The 18948-nt window shown below is 49.8% G+C and overlaps 2 protein-coding genes across 2 annotated transcripts; one reads left to right on the top strand and one right to left on the bottom strand.

Moving 5' to 3' along the window:
* Positions 1–5407: 5407 nt before the first annotated feature.
* LOC136453237 (uncharacterized) lies at positions 5408–8478 on the bottom strand. The gene is made up of 4 exons (XM_066453826.1): positions 8397–8478; positions 6436–8307; positions 6238–6356; positions 5408–6146 (listed from the first exon to the last, which is right to left on the bottom strand). The coding sequence occupies exons 2-4, from the start codon at positions 8294–8296 to the stop codon at positions 5676–5678; spliced, it is 2451 nt and encodes an 816-aa protein (XP_066309923.1). The 5' UTR covers positions 8297–8307; positions 8397–8478; the 3' UTR covers positions 5408–5675.
* A 6627-nt stretch (positions 8479–15105) lies between these two features.
* LOC136453236 (proline-rich receptor-like protein kinase PERK2) lies at positions 15106–18698 on the top strand. The gene is made up of 8 exons (XM_066453825.1): positions 15106–15960; positions 16369–16833; positions 16952–17038; positions 17112–17182; positions 17260–17336; positions 17464–17611; positions 17833–17994; positions 18080–18698. The coding sequence occupies exons 1-8, from the start codon at positions 15195–15197 to the stop codon at positions 18452–18454; spliced, it is 2151 nt and encodes a 716-aa protein (XP_066309922.1). The 5' UTR covers positions 15106–15194; the 3' UTR covers positions 18455–18698.
* The last annotated feature ends 250 nt before the right edge of the window (positions 18699–18948 follow it).

Raw genomic sequence — 18948 nt, 5'->3', positions numbered from 1 at the left:
ATCATCATCTAGATGATCGGATCACCTGGTGCTCGGACTTCACCACCGATCAACTGGTCGGACCGCTAGGATCATCGACTTCGTCGCCGACCAGTTGATCGGACTGTTCGCCGGTCGCTTCTGCTCAATGCTCACTTCGCCACCGATCAGTTGACCAGACTGTTCGTTGCTCGTGCTTCATCGCCAGATACGTCGGTTACTCCTCGACGCTCGGATTCTTCGTGCTCAAGGACTAAGTGGGCACACTTCACCGCACAGACATTGCCAGCTACACTGGACATCGCCAGCTACGCTGGGGACTCCTCGGTGCTCGGACGTCGCTAGCTACGCCGGTGCTCAGACATCGCCAGCTACGTCGAGTGACTCCTCGGTGCTTGGACATCGCCAGCTATGCCGGGGACTCCTCGGTGCTCAGACCTCGCTAGCTTCGCTAGGAACTCCTCGCTGCTCGAACGTCGCCAGCTACGCCAGGGATTCCTCGGTGCTCGGACATCGCCACCTACGCCGGGGACTCCTCGGTGCTCGGACATCGCCGCCTACGTCGGGGACTCCTTGGTGCTCGAACATCACTAGTGGCACCGAGGACTCCTCAGTGCTCGGACATCACCAGCTACGCCGGGGACTCCTCGGTGCTCGGACATCGCCACCTACACCGGGGACTCCTCGGTGCTCGAACATCGCCGCCTACGTCGGGGACTCCTCGGTGCTCCGACATCATAGCTACGCTAGGGACTCCTCGGTGCTCCGACATCGCCAGCTACATCGGGGACTCCACGGTGCTCGGACATCGCTCTTGGTGGTCGGATCTTGCTACGTTTCATCGGTGTGCTATCAAGCTACTCCATGCTGTTCGGATCAGGGTGCTGATCTTGGGCAGCACATCTAGGGTCTTGATACGCGCATGTCAGACGACGTCGCCAAGCTTTCTGACTTCTTTTTCTTTGACCCTGCTACAAGATTCATTCTTCATCTTCCAGTAGGCTCGGGGACTAAGTGGGCACACTTCACCTTGCGGTGAATGTGTGCTTGTTCTCATCTCGAGGCTACGCTCGGGGACTGGCTGCCTGCTCGGCTGGTCTTCTACTTTCTGACCCTGGCACCATGTGACTATGTCACCTACTGTCAGGCTCAGGGACTAGCTGTGGGGGTATGGCCCCCGGTATGCATAAGACAAGACATGTGCCGCACCATCAGAGGTGGCCCAGCCCACAAGATCAAGGCGTGCACGACGCTGCTCGACGTGTACCATAAGATATTGTATAGTACCAAATAGGATACTTTTCTTGTAACCCTATCCCTCCAGACTAAATAAGGAGAGGCAGGGGTCCCCTAGTGGACACGATCCATACATCTCAATGCAATACATCAGAACACAGGATGTAGGTATTACGTCATACTGACGGCTAAACATGTCTAAATCTTGTGTCTTGGTGCTTGTATTACCATCTCGCTCCTGATCTCGCTCACATCTACAACAAATCTACCATCGTGGGACACCCCTCGGTGGACTGTCGAGCATCTTTTGTCGACAGGCACGTTATGACCGGCAGACGACGTCTGCGCATGGCACTAGTGACGTACAGGATGAAACGCTATGATCGGCAGACGACGCATGCGCATGACACTAGTGACATACAGGGCCACGATGTCGAGCTGTCCCTGTTGACATCTACAGGATCAGCGTGACTCGCATGAAGGAGAAGAAGGACCCAACGATCTTAAATGCCTTCTTCTATCTCTCTCGTTCTTCTCTTTTCCTCCGCTGAACCCATGCCTTTCCTTGGCCTATAAAAGGGAAAGCAGGGCGTCCCATGAAGGGGATCAGAACCGATCGACTCATCGAGATCTAATCTAGATCCGCACAAGAGCATGACACAAACACACAGCTGAACAGCGATCGAGCTCTCAGCACCCACTCACTCCTTTCACCGGAGACTTGGGATCCTTTCCCTCTCTCGTCCTTTTGTAACCCCTACTACAAACTTTCAGTGTTAGTAACATGAGCAGCAGTGACGAACTGGACGTAGGGACTTTCTGCCCGAACCAGTATAAACCTCGTGTCCTCTAAGTATACCATCCGAGCCAGACGCGCAATACTAGAAATTTACTCGTCGGTGGTAACTCGAAACACCAACAAGCTCCTTCTCGTTTCCAACTTCACCACCCTTGCTCAAATGTGCTAACCACCAAGTGTATCACCTTGTGCATGTGTGTTAGTATATTTTCACAAAATATTTTTAAGGTTGTTAGCACTCACTAGAATCTAAATGCATATGCAATGAGTTAGAACATCTAGTGGCACTTTGATAACCATATTTCACCATGAGTTTTACTCCTCTTAATAGTACGGCTATCTATCCTAAATGTGATCACACTCGCTAAATGTCTCGATCATCAAAAGAAAGAGCCCCTATCAATTATACCTTTGCCTTAAGCTTTTTGTTTTTCTCTTTCTTCTTTTCCAAGCTTCGAGCACTTGATCATCATCACATGTCCAGCACCATCACCTTGGACTTCAATTGCTCCACCACTTGGATTGGTACTAGCCTATCTCATATACACTTAGAGCCAAATGTTAGTACTTAGGGTTTCATCAATTCACCAAAACCAAATTAGATCTTTCAATGGCCACTACCACCGCTAGCCACACGAACTTCAGCTCGATCTCCTCTCTCAACTATGTAGATCAATAGATATATGACATCTCAATCTCTCAACTATATAGATTTAAAAATAGATTAAAGTGCAATCAAACAACTCTGAGGTATGAACAAATACACGTAAGGCCACTAGGGCCACTGCCTAGGCATGGCCCAAAACCTCTTTTACACACCTTGTGAATTCTCTATGGCCCGTTCACACTACCATTCCTAATCCACGCGTCACTCTACGGATGGTGAGAGAGAAAAATATCATGCCACTATCCCGAGTGCTTCCTCAACTCTTCCCGTCCTCCACCGCTTCGTTTCCATGGTGTCTCCCTAGTTTTCTTCATCTGTCTCGTAACCTCTTCATGATGCCTAGTGGTTGGAGCCACTGCTGTAACGTGCCCTAGGGTTGGCCGCCCTTGACTACACCATCGAAACAAGGTGCTGGCTACTGGCTAGCCTCACTCGCATTGCCGTCGCCACCATGACGTGCCCTAGGACTAGCTTGTTGGTCCGATTTGGTAGTTGCTTGTTTGATTTGGTACACTTATAGTCCGATTTCATAAGTGTATCCTTTTTTTGTGGAATGTATCTTGGTTTGTTTATTGTAGATACTTGATTTGGTGCACTCTGTCACGCATGGTCAGTCAATATGAGATTCTGGTGTGTGCATGCATTCTCCTAAGTTAGAATTCGAGAGTTCACTTGTATAAACATTTATAGAGATGTGATATATGTGCTATGTTTTTGAAAAAAAAACTCTTAATTTATTTCTTGAGCATTTATTACTTTTGCCATTTCAAATCACATGACGTTTGGATATTTCTAAATACATAGTTTTTACTATATGCTTAGATATACATTACGTCTAGATGTTTTTTAGAATTACTACGTCTAGATATACAGGAGTAGAAAAATCAATGTGCCTAGAAAATTCAAATAGTCTCCTAACTTAGGATGGAGGGAGTTCATGCTCCCACATAGGCCTATCTTCATGAGGAACCACGCGTAGCGGGGGTGGTAGAGGCCGGTGGCTGCCTTCCTACCGGCCACTGTTCGAGTCTCACTCGGCATTGGTTTTCCACCGGGGTTTTCCCCCACTTTTTCGTTGCAAGGACCTAAGGCGTCTATGGACCACAAGGGGAGGCGACGCTCCCATCGCTAGCGAAGCTGTGTCTTCATAAATATCTTGTAGGCATATATCGATGATAGTAGAGAGTTCTAGTCTGAAGTACACCTTAATGGCGTGTGTGTATACGTGTGTTTGGTTGTACGTTCAGATACTACAACTTGTACTACCCGATCCGAGGAATAAAAAAAAAACGTCTTCATTGGATTGGTTTTGTGGTTGGTTTGGCTCACGGTTCACCACACCACCACACGCGCAGACGCGCTGCGGCGCTGGGCGCCTGCCTGCCTGGGTCATCTAAACCGGACGGAGCAGTCTCCCGCAAAATTCCCCGAACCAAATCACTCTCACCGTCTCGGCAGCAACCAGCACACATTTCTCTTTGGCGGATCGAAGGAAGGAGGAGAAGATGGGTGGCGGCACGGAGGTGCACAAAAACCGGTGGATCGAAGAGTGGAACGCCGGCCGCGAGAACCTCGAGTTCAACTTCCGGTGGACCCGCCGCAGCCTCGCCGTCGTCGGCCTCTTCGGCCTCGCTGTCCCCATCCTCGTCTACAAGGGCATCGTCCGCGAATTCGTAATCCACTATAGCCCCTCTTGCCGTTCCGCTGTCCCTTTCTCCTTACCCCAAACCCTAAGATCGATTTTCTGTTTGTGCCTGCTGGGTTGGATGCAGCATATGCAAGACGAGGATGCCGGGCGGCCGTACAGGAAGTTCCTCTGAGCGTCGTCCCGGCCTGCAGGAGACGTCGATCCCTCGACCAGGGCTGCGAGGGGAGTTTCCATTCGGTTTGTGCCGGTATTGTTTTAGTCTGAATCTGATGGAGCATTTTGGAATGCTGAACTGTTGTGTGGGATCCAAATGAATAAGGTGTAATGACTCGTCTTTTCAATCACTGAAATTCGACATGTTTGAATTGATTTGGTCACTTTTTATGGTAAAATAGCAGCGTTGTCATGTACTGTTTTACTGTTTATGACTTTATGCTTGCGCTGTGGAGGACTATAGGATCAGTTATTCAGTTTACTCCTGGAATGGAGTGTGCGGCTTGCTTTGTTTTGCCTTCCTTAATGTTATATTGCAAGTATAGTGGCAGGATAACCTCGTATTCAAACTAAATATATTGTAAATGTTCGGTAGCAGAGTTGAAGTTAGATCATGATAGTGCCTTGGCGGTTTTTGCTGATGCTTAAGTTCAGCATTACCTAGATGAAGATCTAGCTTTGTTTGCCAAAATGGGTTAGCAGATTCACAGGGTTTGTGCTTGTCTCGCAAGGGGCAGCGGTTTCATCCATTAATTGAGATTAGTTGGATAGCAGGAGATATGTTGAAAAGGATAATTCTTTGAAGTCAATAGAACCTAAGATTTATAGTTTTGAGCAGATTGGTGCTGTGCATGTCATGTCTGCAATTGTGCTTTGCTGCTCAAAACTGTTGTAGTTTGGTACTTAGGTTCTCAACAGCCTTACCTAAATTGATAAATCTTGAGTACAATATAATTGCTAGGCAGTGTACTTGAAATCTCATTTTTTTTCATCTCTTTTTTGCTCATTAGTTACAATGCCCTTTATTTTTGGCTTCAAACCCATTGCTTTGCACTCTTGACATGTCATGTACTTGTGTGCATAGTTTTTACGGCGGCGTGGCGAGGCGCGGCGACCCACCACCTTCACACCTTTACAGCGTCTATGGCGCGCGGCGTGGCGACGCCATACACACATCGGCGTGGCGACGCCATACATTATAGTCTAGGATATTAGGAAATTATATTGACAAATGGTAATGCAAATGTAGCTTAAAAGGTATAGTCTACAATATTAGCAAATCAAAATAGCAATGTAAATGTAGCACAAACTTCCAAATCTCTCATCTCTCAAACTTCCAAATCTCTCATCTCTCAAAAGTCGTCCAATGCAAACTCATCGAGATCGTTAGAAGCATCCACGTTCTCTCCACCATCTTCAGTAGCATCCATTGGTTGTTCACCAAAATCATCTATATCATCATCATCCAAAATGATCTCTTCTTCCTCTCCCTCTTCCTCATCTTCTTCAACCACTCTTGATGTTTGCCTTGCACGATGAGCGTAGGTCCTAGGAAGATTACGACCTCGAAGCTCACGTGATGCACCAATGGCTTCATCAACTTGATCCCATGTGAGGTCCGAACCACGAGCACCTTCAGGTTGGGCCATTGGGTCTACCCATTCATTGTTCCAATCAAAATCTTCTATAACCAAAGGGTCATAGCTTTTACCCGCTTCCTTGCGGCGCTTTCGGAACCTACTAGTCATTTTCCGATTATAGGAAACATAAACCAAATCATTCAATCTTTTATGCTCCAGCCGGTTTCTCTTCTTAGTATGAATCTACAATTGATCATAAAGCAAGCAAAGTTAATAAAATATGCTTTAACCGGTTTCATTCAATTGAATTATGGAACTTGAGTACTTTACTTACAAATTCAAAAGTGCTCCAATTACGCTCACAACCGGATGATGAAGCACAAAGACTAACAATACGCTTTGCAAATCTTTGTAGGTCAATGGATCGGCCACCATACGTACGCCACCAATCAACTAAATTAACAATACACATTCATATATTAGGATTTAAGCCTTAAATAACATGCAGCAATTAAATTTTTAAATCACTTACGAGGGTTCTTTGACTTCATGGTTTGGAGGGCCATACAATTCTTGAAGATATCTCCACGTTGATCTTCATAGAGCATGGATTGTTGATCAATTTTGTTTCGAATGCTCTCATCTTCCACCATTCGTGCAAGCACATCATTGAAACAACCCCTTAGATGACCAACATATTCATCATTCTCCTTTTGGATGGTATAGAATTTTCCTGGGTTCAAAAAGAGGGCAGCGCCATAGAGTGGGGTATCCATTTGCCTATCCCAACGGCTCTCAATAATTTGTATGATCTTGTTGAGCAAGCTTCTCTTGTTTTCAGTAGAGAAGCTAGCCTTGATCTTCTCTTTTGCATGATTCATGAGAGCATCAACCTCTGGCATGGCAGGCCTCTCATCACCATCAACCACCCTCAACACAATGATAAGTGGTAGAGAAGCTCTAAGGCAATCCTCAACGGAGTTCCAAAACTCCCTAGAAAGCACAATATCATACACTTTTTTCCCGGCCTCTGTCTTTGCTAGTTTGCAACCAGTCCAATCCTCGGAGGTAAACAGAAATCTTAATGCATCTTTGTGCTTGTACAAACTCTGCAAGGTGAGGAATGTGGTAGCAAACCGAGTGGCTGCGGGTCTCACAAGATCCCTCCCATTTGTCTTCTCCCTCATTGCACTAAGAAGTCTTCCATGTCTATAGATGAAAGTAGTGACATGCCGGGCACGTGAGATAGGCTTCTTAAATTCCTTCAACTTCCCTACGTCTTCCAACATAAGGTCTAAGCAATGTGCAGCACAAGGAGTCCAATAAAGTGTAGGAAACCTCTCCATGAGAAGCTTGCCCGCTGCTTTATAGTTAGCTCCATTATCAGTGACAACTTGCACAACTTTATCTACTCCAATGTCCATGATTTTCTTCTCTAACAAATCAGCTAACATCACCTGATCATGAACTTCACTTGATGTATCAACTGACTCCAAGAAGAAAGTCCCCTCCAGACTATTGACTAGAAAGTTGATCAAATGATGCCCCCTCCTATCCGTCCATCCATCTGACATCAATGTGCAGCCATATTGTTTCCATGCATCCTCATGTTTCTTCCTCAAATCATCTGTCTCCTTTACAACCTTTTGGAGCAATGGCTCCCTAAGCTCATGGTAGGTAGGAGGCTTATACCCAGAACCGTACTGTGCAGTGGCCTCTATAGCAATCTCAAACTGCCTAGAATTTACGGCATTGAATGGTATGCCACACTCATAAAAGAACCTGGCCCACTCTAAGTTGACAGCTTCTCTTTCTTCCTTTGTCCTCATGCTAGCTTGAATACTGATTTGAGAAGGACCCTTCGAGTGTCTTTCTTCCACAACCTCTGTTGGAGTTCTCCGAAGCATTGAACCAACTGACTTGGTGTTGGGCTCTTTTGGAGCACTGAACTTCAATGTGGATTGTTTCCTTTTGGCAGCTGTCCCTGAACTAGGATGCACAATGCTTCTAGCAACATCTTGGGACTCCTCTGTCAAAACAATCACATCATCTTCCCCTTGTTGCTCTCCTTCTTCATCATCAAGGACGAGTGGTCTCTTCTTCTTCTTCATAGCATCTTGCATCTCTCGTGCAATAGTTGTTGTGGTTTTGACACATTTCTGAACATCTCCATAACCACCCACAAGATGCTCCTTGAGCCTTGTAATTCCTCCAGTTATTCTTCTATCACATAAGCAACACTGCACAACATCTCTATTGCCAATGGTTGGCCAAAATCCATATTTCCACCCAGGATCATTTGACTTTGCCGGCTTCCGCTTTGGATCAGTCTTTGGATCAATATTTGATGCCGCGTCCGAGGCCTCCGCGCTTCCAGTCCCTTGAGTAGCCATGTTCTGTACTTCTGTCCAAAAAAAAGAAGAGCGTGAGGCACAGAGAGAACAGAGAGAACAGAGGAACAGAGGCAGTGAGGCACTTCAACTCACCAGTCACCACTTCACGTCTTCACTCTTCACCAGAACGGCGGGCGGCAGGGTGGGGGAACAGAGGGCGGCGGCTCGGGCTCGGATCGGAGGTGGTTCCAGGCGGGGGAACAGAGGAACAGAGGCCGCGGATCGGGAGGGCGGGGGAGGCCGACGCCAGGCGGCGGCGGCTCGAGCTCGGGCTCGGGCCGGCTGAGGGCGGGCGAAGAGATTGCGGCGGCGGGGCGGGGAGATTGCGGCGGCTCGGGCTGATTGCGGGCGGGGCGTTTCCAGGCGGGGTTGATTGCAGGCGGGGCGGTTCGTCTATTTGCTCCCGGGCCCGTCTGTACCAGTGTACCCTAGACTCGGCGTGTATGGCGCCCGCCACAGCGCACTACGGCGCCACAGGACGCCATATCGGCGCCACGGCGCTATGGCGGACGCCATACACGCCGGAGTCGTGGCGAGAGCCACAAAACCGCCACGGCGATATGGCGACGATATGGCGACGCCACAATAACTATGCTTGTGTGTGATTAAATACATTCAGACTTGTTCGCGCCTGGTGCAGTGGTGAGAGCTGTCTCACTGAGTCACCAGGTCGCGGGTTCGAAGCAGCCTCTCCGCAGATTTTGCGGGGGGGAGGCTTGCCTCGGTTTTTCCCTTCCCCAGACCCCACTCATGTGGGAGCCTCCGACACTGGGTCTGCCCTTGTTCGCGCAAGCAAGGTGGGGGTGGGGGGTGTATTATAGCTAGTTGGATCTGGCATCTTATTTGCAGCATCTCACTTGTTTCTCAACCATTGTAATCATACTCTGGCCACTGCAACGATGCTGCATGACATTTCTTGGGTGTTTTCATTAGTTGTTTTGCGAATGAGATTTTTTCCTTTACACCTATCTGGAATCAGTAGTTTAGAAGTGTTGTTTAGGCCCTGTTTGCTGGACCTCTGCTCTGGCTAGCTCCTCCATGCACTGTAGCAAGAAGCCATTTTTATCTCTTTTTATCAAAATGAACTAGGAGCCGGTGAAGCCACTATTTTTTGCGTCATCAGCGCCGGTTTCGTGCACCGTGGCAAGGAGTCAAAGCCATGCCAAACAGAGCCTAAAAGATATGTTTAGGCTTTATAAGTTGTTTAAAGTTCAGTCACTCATTGAAACTGGTATATGTAATATAGATGGTTTTTGGTATCCTATCAACTTACCTTTGTGACCCTTTCCGATGGAAACATACTGTATGTTTGTTAACCTCTATAGGTTTGCTATGATACGGTGATTTGGATTTGGATCTTGATCCATAGAAATTATCTGAACCTAATCACTTCCAGCAACAAGCTGGAGTTTTGTAGTTTTTAAGCACATTCTGACCATTATTTCCGTCTAATATGGAACTGTTCATCAATATATGGGTGCTCTCAATGCAGCTGTTTGCAGCTGCAAAAAAAAAAAAAAACTGAGCTGTACTGTAGTTGCAAGCAGCTGCAGGCGCAGCAAAAAATATCACAACTGATTAGGCTGACCATTTTCTATTACTTTCCTTAATTACATGGGTTTCCCTTGCATTTGTTTTCTTGGATTTGCTGAAACTGGGTATAACCTTGTTTCATTTCTTGCCACCAAAGTACATGGATTACGGATTACCTTTTGGCGTTTGTCGTCAAGCTTGACTTTGGTGAAGCTTTTGTGCCAAAGCACATCCAGTGCTACTAGTGTGCTAGTAACCTAGTGACTATGACTTGGCCTTCCAGTTAAATGATGACTATTTTGGACCATAACATATTATTCCAGTTTTTTCAAGTGTGGAGCTGGAAGTTTTTTTCTTTACTTATAAGTAGCTATCATTTAACTACTCTTGCTTAAGGTAGCTTCTTACATCACCTGCCATTTTGTTATTGATTTCTGAAACTAATTTAAGAAACAAAATACTTATCTGATTTGCTGCACAGAGTTGCATGTGCTTTTGAGCAGATAATTGTTCATCAGCATCATAACACAGCACTAAGAACTACCACATGTGTCAGTTTCTATTTTTTTTCTAAGCTATGTTTATTAGTATTAGTTTATAATTGGCCAATTTAGGCAGCTTCTTAAATTTTCATTGACAGTTAGAATGAAATTATTGCCAATTTTGGATCAAGAAGAAAGCATGATCTCAGACTAGTACAATCTGTGTAAGATCAGTTAGACTTCCATGTTATTGCGTGTTACTCATGTTATTTCCGGTCCAGAAAAACATGTTTAGGATAAAAAAAACAAGAAGGAAGGATTCAACAGACATGTCTTCGGGCCTGTTTGCTTTGAACCCTCCCAGGCAGAGCTCACGCCAGGCAGATATCCTGATCCCAGGACGCCTGGGAGAAGCTCCTGCGCCAGGCAACTTTGCCAGACCACAAAGCAAGCAGGCCCTTCACCTCTTTACCAGGCTCACTTCCACCTCCATCACCATCACCTTCACCCCATGGTCCAAACATCATCTTCAGTCCCAACTACTCCAACCCTTCCTCTTCAGCTTGTCTAATAGGCACATGGATTGGATCAAAATTGCTTTGATTACGTTAAAAGTTGTTTGAATTGAACGACTCAATTCTGAAAAGAATCTGACAAAAGCTGAGGCTTGATTCAACTTGGCCGTTAGCTTGACTGTAGAACTGATGCTAGTCAATTCAGCTGTTTTGCTGGAACATCTATTGAACTTAGATTTGCTGATATGCAGCCTCCTCTTGAAACATAGCCGTTCGCTGCCTCTCCTTCATTCACAAACACGCCTGCCAGGCTGCCATACGTGTGGTTTTGTTCAATTTTTCTTTTATGTCACGTGGTGGTGGGAAGTTCAAGCTACAGCGACGACCTGGTAGATGGTAGTGCAAGTGGGGTGATAAAGAGGAATCCTATCTTTGCTTTTTATTGGACTTTATTACTTGGTCGTCCAGAATTTTCAATAGTATTGAGGAATGATATGAAATATCTGCATTCACTATTCAGCTCTAGTGCCTCATTATCTTATTCCCAGTTCCAGTTAGCAGCACCCCAACTTGTTTGTACAATAGCCACTTTTGTTCTGAGTTCATTTCCGGAAAGGAAAAAAAAATGCCTCGTGATTTGGTCGCCAAGGAACAAGTCACAGAAAATGTCATGCGAGCCTAGAAGGCTAGAACCATGTTGTCTCTGGTACATGCAATTATGCAAACACGCGACTTGCAGGTCCATCTGGTACATCGCTGGAGGACCTGGGCGGCCAACGGATGGGGTCGGTCAACGGAATGTTTGATGGTCCATCATCATGTATTCGTCCTGGACGCTGCGGGGGTACGGGCTGCTGGTTGCTTAATGCCTTGGCGTCTCCAATCGTGCGCGATCGATGCATCCAACTTGGCAATAGCAAATGGATCGAAGGTGACTCTGTTGTGAGGTCAGCACATAAACATCCCTGTCGAATCGCCTCATGAACGGTTGATGACAACGACATCTACGCAAGTTGCAGACAGATGTATACAGCGTTCGGGTTCACACAGCAGACAATGCATTGCGTGCAGCTACTAATCCAAAGCACATTTCGGCGAGCTACCGGAGAAGAAAACGCACCGTTCCGATTGAGAATGAGACGTTGGCGACCTTCCGAGCGGAAGAAAGATCCAACGCGGTTAGGGCAGTAGCCAGTAGGGCACACGTCCGAGTTCTGGCTGACCGCAGCCGTAGGTTCTTCCTTCATGTGTTTGCTACCACCACACGCAACGCAACGAGCTAGCCGTCGCCCGTCGGGTACGGGTACTCGGGTCAGGCCGTGTCGTCGCGCCATGGCAACCGAAGTTGGTGAGGTTGCAGGTTGCAGCTGCCGCTTGCCGTGCTGTTTTCCTTCCGTACATGACGTTCTTGTCTTACATACCAACTTCGGTTGCCATGTACCTAGCGCTGGCTACCTGCCGTCGAAAGCTTATGATTAGCAGTAGTTTAGGGCTCTTCCAATGGAAACACTAAACAAAACAGGACTTCTATTCTATGGAGCATCAAGCCCTGACTGACTTTTGCGCGGTCAATCTTATACAACCCCCCTAATAAAAAAAATGAAGAAAAGACCCGTTCGTATTAAGCGCACGTCGCCGCGCACGCGTGCGCTGCGCTGCTGCTGTCGCTTCGGCAAGCGAAGGTAAGAATTGTGCACGGCCAATGCAAGCAGAAAAAACACCCGACGGCTAAGCGCGTCTCCGTGAGTTTTGTAAAATAAAACCTTGTTTTAATTTTTAGCAAAAAAGAAAAAATTACCCTCCAGCAGTTTAGTAAAATAGCACTTAAAAATAAAATATTGTTAAATATCCTCTCGAACTCGAAAGTTTTCTTAGGCCGTGTTTAGCTCGCCCGAACCGGCGCCGTCCGATTCACGGGTGCAACACTGTAGCTACAGTAGCATTTTGTTTTTATTTGGTACTAATTGTCCAATCGTTGACTAATTAGGTTCAAAACGTTCGTCTCGCAAAGTACAATCAAACTGTGTAATTAATTTTTTATTTCGTCAACATTTAGTACTCCATGCACGTACCGCAAGTTTGATGTGACGGGGAATCTTCTTTTTGCATAGTGCCAAATTCTGAAAAATGGGGGAACTAAACATGGCCTTAGTTGAGAGGGACTGCTCTCCTTTCATCGTTTTTCTCGGAAGATCAGATTAAATTGGATGGATGAATAAATTAAAAAAAAATAAAGGCCTCTAGATAAGAAAACAACAAGAGACAAAGAAACTACTTAAAAAGATTTAGGCCCCGTTTGCCCGGGCTCCGACGGCTCCGGCTCCCGCCTATTGGCTGTCGGGCGGTTGACACCCAGTTACTGTTTACCGGAGCCGTTTCTCTCTCTCCTCCTTTCCTCTCTCACTGACACCACCGGAGCCGGAGAAGCTCGTTTTTCTGGCTCCGCGGCTCCGGCTCCTGTAGGCACATGTCGGCTCCTAGGCGGCCGACACCCGGCTACAGTGCAGGAGCCGGAGCCCGGCCAAACGGGGCCTTAGTGGTTAGTGTCGGGGACCAAATACTGGGGTACCCAAAGAGGTGGAGGTAATAACTATCAAACAGACAAGAACGCAACTACACTTCTTGCTCATACGACCGAAGGTTGGCTGCGCCTCGCCCGACCCCTGAGAGTTGGCCCCGCCTCGCCCGACCCTAGAGGGCTAGACTCCGCCTCGCCCGACGTCCGAGGGCTGGCTCCGCCTCGCCCGATGTCCGAGGGCAGGCTCCGCCTCGCCCGACGGTTGAGGGCTGGCTCCGCCTCGCCCGACGTCCGGGGGCAGGCTCCGCCTCGCCCGACGTTCGAGGGTTGGCTCCGCCTCGCCCGACATCCCGGGGCTGGCTTCGCCTCGCCCAACGACTGCACCCTGCTCCTTCATAATGACGAGCACAGGGTAAGACATGACACTCGAGTCAACCGCAGTACCGAGGACCATACCCAGCATGCCTGCGGGAAAGTACCATCAGGATACGACGCGCTTTAAGCCATTCCAGGCATGGCAGAGCCCGAACAGTGTTGTAGGCGCCGACTTTTGTCTTACAGTATTGTGGGCGCCGCCATCAGCCCTCGAACGCGGATCCTGACATAAGCATACGACAACCACTACGATCTAGGAGGGAACTCCCATCACCTTAAGTAACAGACGTATGGTCACTATCCCGTCCACTCCCTGTAGGGTCACAGCTTGGCACCCTGGAGTAGGATGGGACGTGACCACTTGCTGAACAAAGCCAGAGCACGGCCCTATCAGGATCAGCGAACGTGTTATCCCTGACACCGTCTACCATGTCAGCAGGGAAGGCTCAAGGGAAAAGGAAGACCCGACACATTTGAAGACCTTCTCTACATCTGGTTTTTCGTCTTTCTCCCATCTGTAATCCCTACTCCCCCTTGTCTATAAAAGGGAGGGCAGGGTACCCCACTAAGAGGACAGATCAATTCGACACACCATGCACCACATTACACACAACTGAGCAGCAACCGAGCTCTCAGTACTCGTTCGACCTTTCCATCAGAGACTTGGGACCCGTCCCTCTCTCGACCGTTTGTACCCCTACTACGAACCTTTTTCAGTGCTAATAACACGAGCAGCAACATCAGACTGGACGTAGGGACATTCTGCCCGAACCAGTATAAACCTTGTGTCTTTTAGCGCACCATCCAGGCCTAACACGCAACAAATATAAATTTACTAGTTGATGCTTACTCGAAACATCGACAGTTAGAAACAGCTAGGGGTTCCCAATGCAAAATCCTTTAAAAACTATTATAAGGGGCTGTTGGGATTTAATGTTACTATTTCTTTTGTTAACTTATAGATCTATTACATAATTTAGGACGTCTCAATCTTTATTTTTTTGGCAAGATTGAAAAAAACTATTCTCCAACAACTTTCAATCTTTCCGTACTTGAAAAAATCAACCAGATAGCACGGAAATACATGCGTATCCATCGAAATCTTTTTCAATGCAAATATATAAGAGAAAAAGAAAGTATAAAAGTGGTTCGGGACTTACGGTGATTTGCAAATAATTCAGGATTCTTGATATAAAATTGTCTTCTATATTTTTTAATCGAGATTTTAGAAACGGCTGTAGAAACGCAACCAATATGGTTCCAACTTTTTTTTTACCACTTGATTTACCAATTCTTTTGGAAGCTCTAACCGGCTCAACGCGTCCAGGTCAGGTCCAGCACATAGATATCGCGTTCGCGCCCCGGTTTTCGCTTATTAGCTGGTGTTGGTTTGGGCGTAGTCCACCGGTAACAGGGCGGGCGACTAAAACGTTGCACAAGCGCGCCGCACCACCGCAAGCGAGCGGGGCGGCGCCATGTCGTCTCCAGCGCCAACGTCGCCGGCTACGCCATCTCCTCCACCACCGGCGGCGGTCCCACCCACGCCATCGCCGCAGCCGCCGACTCCGGCGCCGGTGCCACCCACGCCATCGCCGATACCGCCGACTCCCGTGCCGGTGCCGCCCACGCCATCGCCGCTCCCGCCAACTCCCGCGCCGGTGCCGCCCACGCCATCGCCGGTGCTCCCAACTCCCGCGCCGGTGCCGCCCACGCCATCGCCGCTGCCCCCAACTCCCGCGCCGGTGCCGCCCACGCCAACGCCGTCCCCTCCTCCTCCGTCTCCGTCGCCCCCACCGCCGGTGACGCCGTCCCCGCCTCCACCAGCTAGCGTACCAACACCATCTTCACCTCCACCGGCATCTCCTCCACCACCGGCGACCGTGCCAACGCCATCACCTCCTCCGCCCGTAAGCGACCCGCCTCCTCCCAGTGGTGTCCCGGCGTCACCGCCACCTCCTGATTCCGTGCCATCTTCGCCGCCGCCCCCTAATAGCGTCCCGGCGTCACCCGCGCCTCCGCCGTCACATCTGTCATTGCCTCCACCTCCGCCGCCGGCCCCGTCGACAGGAACACCACCAACGTCCTCATCGCCCTCCAAGTCGTCAAGCAACGGCATCGCGGTGGGCATAGGCGTCGCCGTCGCGGCGGTGGTCGTGCTCGGCCTCGCCGCCGGTCTCATCTACTGCTTCATGGGAAGGAAACGCCGGCGGCGGTCGCCGCCGCCGTCTCAGGGGTTCCCAGGTACGTACACGCGTATGTACAGATACAACGCGGTCGCCTTTGTTCCTTGGCATGCGTGCGATCAACAAGAGTAATGTTCCGTCATGGCCACGTTGATGCGACAGTACGCGTCGCGACTAGGGAGTTCGGACGCCGAACGCGGGTCCCATCCTAGCATTAGCGTGGTGACCGTGGTGACAAAGCGCAATTCCACGGGCCATAATTCCCTCCGCGTATCGCGGGTGACGGTCACATCGACGCGAGGTGGCATCGCGCGCGCTCATGCGGCGTACTTCGCGACTCCCATCCCATGGATGACGAGCTGTTTGCACGCACGCAACTGAGATGGTGCGCGTTCGCGCCACTTTTGCTCTCTAGACGCTGCTGGACTGACCGATCGTTCTGCTCTTCGTGTCCCTGGCATACCAGGCGAGTTCTACGACCCGCGGCGTCCGGTGACGCCGCCGTACATGTCGCACGCGCCGTCGACGACGCCATCCTCGACGCCGCCGCTGATGCACTCGTGGCAGAGCAGCCGCGGCCCGTCCGAGTCCCCGATGCCGCCGCTGAACCCTTCGCCGGCAATCACGGGCGGCACGTTCGCGTACGACGACCTGGCGGCGGCGACGGACGGGTTCTCGGACGCGAACCTGCTCGGGCAGGGCGGGTTCGGGCACGTGTACCGCGGCACGGTGGGCGGGCAGGAGGTGGCCATCAAGAAGCTGCGGGCCGGCAGCGGGCAGGGCGACCGCGAGTTCCGCGCCGAGGTGGAGATCATCAGCCGCGTGCACCACAAGAACCTCGTCTCCCTCGTCGGCTACTGCCTCTATGGCGAACAGCGGCTGCTCGTCTACGAGTACGTGCCCAACAAGACCCTCGAGTTCCAGCTCCACGGTACGGACGCTCTCGCCAAATGCATCTCCATCTCCTGAATGCCGTGCGACCGATGGCTGTATCCAAACTTTTTTTTTTGCTGCGACTGGGTCTGACTGACTTTGGAGCCCGATCTCAGGGAGTGGCAGGCCGACATTGGACTGGCCGAGGCGGTGGAAGATCGCGGTCGGCTCGGCAAAGGGCCTCGCTTATCTGCACGAAGACTGTGAGTTCTTGGCCGCGAAATTTTTGAAGCTTCTGTCCCTGACAAAATGGGCTCATTTTATGTTTGCTGTCAGGTCACCCTAAGATCATCCATCGTGACATCAAGGCGGCGAACATCCTTCTGGATTACAACTACGAGCCAAAGGTAGACCTCAACAGCCGAAAATCTTTTAGCCTGCCTGCCCGCATATTTAACTGAAAGGTGCACTTTTCTTGGTATAGGTTGCAGATTTTGGGTTGGCCAAATACCAAGCAGCTGAAGTCACCGCTGTTTCTACGCGTGTAATGGGAACTTTCGGGTAAATCGTTCTGTGATGTTGGCACACCCAGCAATTTGCCCACATACATCATAAACTGCTGACGCATGAACCGGTGCATTTAGTGACACAAGACTGAATTTGTGCTGTCTTTTCTTTTTGTTTTCAGATATCTGGCGCCAGAGTACGCTGCCACAGGCAAAGTTAACGACCGGTCCGACGTCTTCTCCTTCGGCGTGATGCTTCTGGAACTGATCACTGGGAGGAAACCAATCATGACATCTTCAGAGTATCAGCCTGAGACATTGGTTTCTTGGGTGAGTGGCCCTTCTTGGACCCAATGCTGCCCATTCTATGTCGTTGTAACATTCCGTGATTCGTATTACGGTGTCCTTCAAAATTAGTTACCACCACTCAGTTATGACTATGAACTAAATATCGGTACTGGTTATAAGTTGTTACATAGCATCACGTTGATTCCCCATTCCATATGCAACGGCAACGAGTGATGAAGCATCTATTCTTTTCTGCTCAACAGGCTAGGCCAGTGCTGACAAGAGCTGTCGAGGAGGAGAACTACGACGAGCTGATCGATCCGAGGCTGGAGAGCAACTACGACGCGTACGACATGGCGCGGCTGGTCGCGTGCGCCGCGGCCGCCGTGCGACAGACCGCGCGGTCACGCCCGCGGATGAGCCAGGTAAGGCTCCTGCTCCAGAACGTCTCACACTGGATGCAGCCGCGGCTGCAAGCGTAACACTCGTTTCGCGCTCTCAAATGATCAGATCGTCCGGTACCTGGAGGGCGAGTTGTCGGTGGAGGACCTGAACGCCGGCGTGATGCCGGGGCAGAGCGCGATGCAGCGGTCGGGCGGCGGCACGACGGACCAGATCAACCGGCTCAGGCGGATGGCGTTCGGGCCGGGCGCGGGAGGGAGCACCGGGACCGGGACCATCACGGAGTACGCGAGCAGCGAGTTCAGCGATCCCACCTGCGAGTACGGGCTGAACCCATCCAGTGAGTACACGGCCAGCAGCGCGGGCGACACGGGCGAGGTGGCCGCGGGCGCGCAGGGGCAGCAGTGGCACGGCAGGCGCGCGGCCGGCGGCGACACCGAGAGGATGAGCCGGCGCACCACCGGCAGACGCGCCCAGCCGTAACACACTGACACCCGGCATTTTGTTTTGGGCGCTTTGTCAGGCTAGAGTGGATCGTGAATTCGTTTCGTTCGTGTACATATGCGCGTGTCAAGGCTGTGGTACTGAATTTTGCTTCTCTTTTTTCTGGGTACTTTTCTGTGGTTTCGGATTCATGCGTTTTTTTTAGACCGGGTGAGTGGAGGCTTACAGCCTTTTCGTTTGGCTGTGGCTTGTCGTAAACGATCGTAAATTTTCAGCCGGAACAGTATTTTTCTCTCACACAAACCAGCCAGCAGTACTTCTTCACGAACCAGCCAACCGAACAGACTGTTAAGCTGTAAATTGTATATGCACGTTATTGGCCCTCCCCGGTAAATAAAAGTTAAGATTTGAGTTTGTTAGAAGCAAAGAAAAATCCAACCGGTTGAGCTGGTGAGAATCGAACACTTATAACGACTCATTGCAACATTGTTCAGGGACGGGTGAAGCAGTAACTAAAAGAAAAGGCTAATAAT

The sequence above is a fragment of the Miscanthus floridulus genome, chromosome 5 (genome assembly GCF_019320115.1).
Source record: "Miscanthus floridulus cultivar M001 chromosome 5, ASM1932011v1, whole genome shotgun sequence".
Classification (NCBI taxonomy): Eukaryota; Viridiplantae; Streptophyta; class Magnoliopsida; order Poales; family Poaceae; genus Miscanthus; species Miscanthus floridulus.
Note: the sequence above shows the minus strand (reverse complement) of the source record. Positions and strands in the feature narration are given on the sequence as shown.

Coding starts and splice junctions, on each gene's coding strand:
- LOC136453237 (XM_066453826.1), bottom strand. CDS start 8,296: ATGGCTACTCAAGGGACTGGAAGCGCGGAGGCCTCGGACGCGGCATCA. Junction 6,357..6,435: donor CATGAAGTCAAAGAACCCTC/GTAAGTGATTTA, acceptor TTGTTAATTTAG/TTGATTGGTGGCGTACGTAT. Junction 6,147..6,237: donor ATTGGAGCACTTTTGAATTT/GTAAGTAAAGTA, acceptor GATCAATTGTAG/ATTCATACTAAGAAGAGAAA.
- LOC136453236 (XM_066453825.1), top strand. CDS start 15,195: ATGTCGTCTCCAGCGCCAACGTCGCCGGCTACGCCATCTCCTCCACCA. Junction 17,039..17,111: donor CGCTTATCTGCACGAAGACT/GTGAGTTCTTGG, acceptor GTTTGCTGTCAG/GTCACCCTAAGATCATCCAT. Junction 17,612..17,832: donor CTGAGACATTGGTTTCTTGG/GTGAGTGGCCCT, acceptor TCTGCTCAACAG/GCTAGGCCAGTGCTGACAAG.